The sequence below is a fragment of the Callorhinus ursinus genome, unplaced genomic scaffold (assembly GCF_003265705.2).
Source record: "Callorhinus ursinus isolate GAN/ISIS: 27379988/994484 unplaced genomic scaffold, GSC_fseal_2.0 scaffold3, whole genome shotgun sequence".
Taxonomy (NCBI): domain Eukaryota; kingdom Metazoa; phylum Chordata; class Mammalia; order Carnivora; family Otariidae; genus Callorhinus; species Callorhinus ursinus.
The window spans coordinates 31,468,812-31,473,490 of record NW_027397065.1 but is presented as its reverse complement, the minus strand read 5'-3'; the positions used below and the strand labels follow the sequence as shown (position 1 = coordinate 31,473,490).

Below are 4,679 nucleotides of genomic sequence, written 5' to 3'. Positions count from 1 at the left end.
CGGGGACACCAGAGCTGTGGGGCCAGTAAACCCAAGAGCTTCACTGTATTTAATTCAACAGACTGGATTATGGGTAGGTAGTCAATTACACCCTCTTTGTTTTGGCCTGTTCAGCAAGAGTAAAACTCCAGAATCTTGCCCTAGAGCAAATCAGATTTGATTGCCTGTCTTCAACAAAATTATGAAAACAGAGCAGCAAGTGAGCTGGAGGCAGCCACCAAAAATTGTGTGTGTGTATATATACATACATACATATATATATACATACATACATATATATACATATATATATATATGTATGTATATGCTAGCATGGATGTATTCCAAAGCTTTAACTATCAGGTCAGGGGTGGGAATTTCAGGTGATTTGTCTGTGTTGTATTTGTTCATAGCACTTCATATTCTTTTCATAAGAATAAAGGTCTTTTCAAAGGCGAGGGAAAAAAAGAGCACGTGAGAGAAGCAAGTGATAAAGTGCAAGCCACATAGAATTAGGGAACAAAACAGATGTAGGGCCCAATTCCCCCCACTGCCACTTAGGTACGCTGGGTCTCAGCATCTTTGTCTGCAAAAGGGTCCTGCTGAGTTGTTTGGGGAACAGGTAGCACACACCACCTTACACATAGCAGGAACACGTTTACATCAGGTGTTTTGGAAAACCATCATCCTCATAATTCCAACACAGTTCAGAAATGTGGGTGGCTTTTTATATTATCCTGGGTAAAATATTAAATAAAAAAGGCAACCCAAGCAAATGGTCATTCCTTTTTGGCTCTGGGAACACTTGGGCTCCCTGTGTAACATGGTAGGAATACGTGGGTGGTCACCTGGATCTGATACTCAAGAGTTCAGCTGCAGTACCTGGTTTTCCATGATAGATCACACTTTTCTACCTCCCTTGTAACCCAGCCATCTTGGGTTGGAAGGGCCCTCAAGTAGTAGAAGACCAGATCCCAAGACACACATCTGCCAAGGCCCTTGTCCAGATTCTGGTTCACTCATGTGAGAGGGATTAGTTGGGGCTGCCCAAGAAATAAAGCATTAAGATTTCAATAGAAATGCCATAATTTATTCTGTTGTATAAAAAAAGTCATCCTTACGTAACAAAATGTCTTCTTAAAAGAAGAAATATATTATTTCAGTTCATAAATAATCAAACACACAACCACTGGCAACTAAAAAAACCCAACACTGGTGCTTCCCATCAGTGCTGAACACAAACCTGCTTAGGATATATTTACAGGATATTACAGTACTCAAACACAAAAATTGAGGTATTTGGTTCTTCTAGGAGTAGACACTGACATTTGTGAAGGCAGACCACCTCCACAAAATAAATAAGGTATATATTCTCATAGGTATGTGTCGTCAGGAATGATAATACTGGTAGGTATGTCAAGCATGAAGAGTTCCTACAAAAAACAGGAGCAAGCAAAAAGAAACTGGCTCATAAACAGAGTCCTTTCTCTTCTGCCCCTTTTTGTCAGAGGGACTTGATGTACCCACTCTATATATATATATATATATATATATATTGGTCCCGAATGTGCTGAGTTCAGCAAACTTCTTGATGCTACATCATCACTATGACTGCTTAGGAACCCATTGGAGCTCAGGGTGAAATTAAATAAATAAGGACCAGCCCTCACAAGCACCCTCCCCAGAGTTATTGCATTTCTCCTCAAGGAGCCTAGAGTCCCAGTGGGTTGTGGAGATCACCTCCCGTGGCCTTTCAGCAGCTGGGAGAGGTCGTAATGGGGCTCTGAAGGTAGCTCAATGCACTGTTCGTAGAGTGGACGGGGATGGAGACAGGAAAGTTGAAGACCGTGGTGGTGGACGTGCTGCGGTCCAACACAGCCATGGCAGGGCTCCCAGCCTCTGCTGAGCAGTGTGGGGCCAGGACCTGCGACTCAAACTGCAGCAGCTGGCCCATGAAACTGAAGTTGGGGGAAATGATGCTTCTCCTCTGCTTCACAAACTCAAAGGCCTCATCCAGCTTGACTCGGTTAGTCCTCATGAGGTAAGCGAGGCAGATGGTAGCTGACCGCGAAATGCCTGCCTGGCAGTGGACAAACACCCTTCCTCCAGCATTCTTGATGGAGTCTGGAAAACAAAGGGTGGCTGGTTACTTGAGAGATCAGGGGAACAACCCCAACCCCAGGCAGAGGGTGCCTAAGAAAGTGTGTCCTATCCAGAGAACGGCAACATCACCTCATGCCATCAGTGTTCTGTGGAGGCAATGTGGGCACTGTGCAAAGAACAGTAAGGGATTTAAACCAGACCAGGCATCTCCACCAAGCAATATGCTCTTGGATGGGTTAAGTCAATTCAACTTTCTGAGCCTCAGTTTGCTAATTTGTTGAATGGGACACCAAATCCCTATTTTGCAGGGATATTGTCAGAACCAGACTGATATTTAATGTATGGAGGAAGGCTCAGACGAATGTCATTCAAGTCCTTGCCACAGAGTTGGGCTCGGTGACTAAAATGGGGGGAGCAAGGCAGAAATCCCAGGCATCTGTCCATTTACCTATGAAGTCAATGGCCTCGTTGAACCAGGAGCTGATGTCCGCCTTGTGGTTGTCTTCCACAGGGATGCTCTTATACTGGTAGTGACCCTCAAAATGGTTGGGACAATTGGCTGAGACATTGATCAAGGCAGTGATGCCCAAGGCGTCCAGCATGTCTTTGCGGGAAGCATGATAGGCACTGCCCAGGTACAGAAAGGGCAGGATCTCCACTGGGCCACCCTGAAATCCAGAAATATCCAACACTTGTCAAGCTTTGCTCAAAGTCAAGGCCGGTGCCCACACCCACAAAAACTCCCTGCTGGAAAAGTCAGTTGCAGGTACGGGGGGGGGGGGCATTTAGCACTGTTGTTGGAGTATAAATAAATAGGGGACTAAACCCATGTGCCTCAAGTTCATTTCTGCAGTGCCAACAATTAGACTCCCCTCCATCAGACCACTTCACCGTGGGATAAATTAATAGCCCTGTGTCCCCTCCCTTATAAACTTGCAGGTTACTATGGATATTCTCACTAGTACTGCTCTTCCAGGCCTTTGCCAGCTGGTCCTTCCCCCCCCCCCCCCCCCCCCCCGCACAGGCCCCTACTCACCTGATCATAGAGTGGGGTGCTGCAAGAACTGCACCCTGATTCGGTGCTGTCAGGGACGCTAGTAGTCAGAGGAAGGCTGAGCCCCATGGGGGTCGACTGTTTGCTGCACAGCTCTGGGCAGGAAGCTGAAAAAGCTTCATATCCTCCTGGGAAGACAAAGAGACATATTTGTTTCCATTAGTATCGTCGGGGACAGGGCACCTTCATCCAACCTCCGCACCCACCAGGATTGAAGTTTACCCCGGAGAGGCCCAGGCAAGTCTTTGTTCTTAAAGCCAAACAAAGCCAACGACAAGTCCCCGGACGTAGGGCTCGGGCGCCCACGCGCTCCAGTGCGGCAGCCCCAAGGGGCCGAGGGCCAGGGGTCCCGCAGCAAGGCGGCGGGGGACGAGCGGCGCCAGAGCTTCGCCGAGGACGTACCTTTGAGGAAGAAGACTTGCGCGGCGCGCGCCTCGCGGCGGAGCGCGCCGGCGGCCAGGGCCAGGGTGCTGTCGCGCTTGGCGCCGTCCAGGGCGGCGCTGCGCTCGTCCAGCAGCACCACGGCGTGGTAGGCGCCGGCCAGCAGGCGGCCGCGCAGCTCGGCGTTGGGCACGATGTGCTCCAGGCCCATGGCGCCCTTGGCCCGGCGCCGCACGATGGTGCTGAAGCGCACGTTGACCGAGCCGGCGATGTGGCCGGCGTTGAAAGCGAAGAAGGAGCGGCAGTCCAGCAGCAGGCACTGCGCCGCGCGCTCCCGAAGCAGCGTCCGCAGGCCTCCGGCGTCCAGGGAGCCCACTTCCATGACCATGGCCGGTCCTAGCGCCCCCAGCGTGCCCGTTCTCAGTGCTCTTTGTCCTCGGAAGCCAAGAGCAGGGCAGCGGCTTTCGAAGAAAAGCCCGACCCTAGTTCTCTCTGCGCCGAACCCCAGACTGCCCTTAGACTGAGTGAGGGGGCGTCGCGCGGGACTCTCGGCCGCCTAGGCTTCTTTGCTGCTCCCCCGACTGCCCCTCTGGCCCTCCGCACACCTATTACAGCCCGGCGTCCCTCGCAGCGAGCGCAGACTGGGGAAACGCGTTTATATGTGGCCTCTCTGGGGGCGGAGCGGGGCGGAGAGGAGCGGGCGCGCAGGGGGAGGGGAGTTGTTTGTTTGAATGGCGGTCACGTGACCGTGTGGTGACGTCACCCGCCCAGCCAGGCACGGCGCCGGCGGAGCCAGAGGCGAAGACGTCATCGGCCTCGGAGCGGGATCCGCTGGCTGCTTGCTGGCTCCGGCCCCAGTCCGGCCGTCCGGCCTGCGCCTGGCGCGTCCCCGGGGATCCGGCCTGCGTCGCTCTCCGGGCCCAGGGGGGAGAAGAGGTGGCGGGCGCGCTGCCAGCCAAAGGCTGACCTCCGGGATCCGAGCGGCCGGGAGAGCGGGCGGCGGGCCAGCGGTCTCCCCCTCCCCCGCCCCCTTCCCCCTTCCCCCTCCCCGCCCCCTTCCCCCTTCCCCCTCCCCGCCCCCTTCCCCCTTCCCCCTCCCCGCCCCCTTCCCCCTTCCCCCTCCCCGCCCCCTTCCCCCTTCCCCCTCCCCGCCCCCTTCCCC

At 53.6% G+C, this 4,679-nt stretch overlaps 1 protein-coding gene across 1 annotated transcript; it reads right to left on the bottom strand.

Moving 5' to 3' along the window:
* Window positions 1-1,047: 1,047 nt before the first annotated feature.
* DUSP1 (dual specificity phosphatase 1) lies at window positions 1,048-4,162 on the bottom strand. Its single transcript, XM_025867030.2, has 4 exons — window positions 3,539-4,162; window positions 3,119-3,264; window positions 2,531-2,750; window positions 1,048-2,103 (listed from the first exon to the last, which is right to left on the bottom strand). The coding sequence occupies exons 1-4, from the start codon at window positions 3,903-3,905 to the stop codon at window positions 1,733-1,735; spliced, it is 1,104 nt and encodes a 367-aa protein (XP_025722815.1). The 5' UTR covers window positions 3,906-4,162; the 3' UTR covers window positions 1,048-1,732.
* Between the last annotated feature and the right edge of the window lie 517 nt (window positions 4,163-4,679).

What these genes read in the sequence shown, in the direction of transcription:
- DUSP1 (XM_025867030.2), bottom strand. Translation starts at nt 3,905, where the DNA reads ATGGTCATGGAAGTGGGCTCCCTGGACGCCGGAGGCCTGCGGACGCTG. An exon ending in GCAAGTCTTCTTCCTCAAAG is followed by an intron (nt 3,265 to 3,538) that starts GTACGTCCTCGG and finishes TTGTCTTCCCAG; the next exon opens with GAGGATATGAAGCTTTTTCA. An exon ending in GCACCCCACTCTATGATCAG is followed by an intron (nt 2,751 to 3,118) that starts GTGAGTAGGGGC and finishes TCTGGATTTCAG; the next exon opens with GGTGGCCCAGTGGAGATCCT.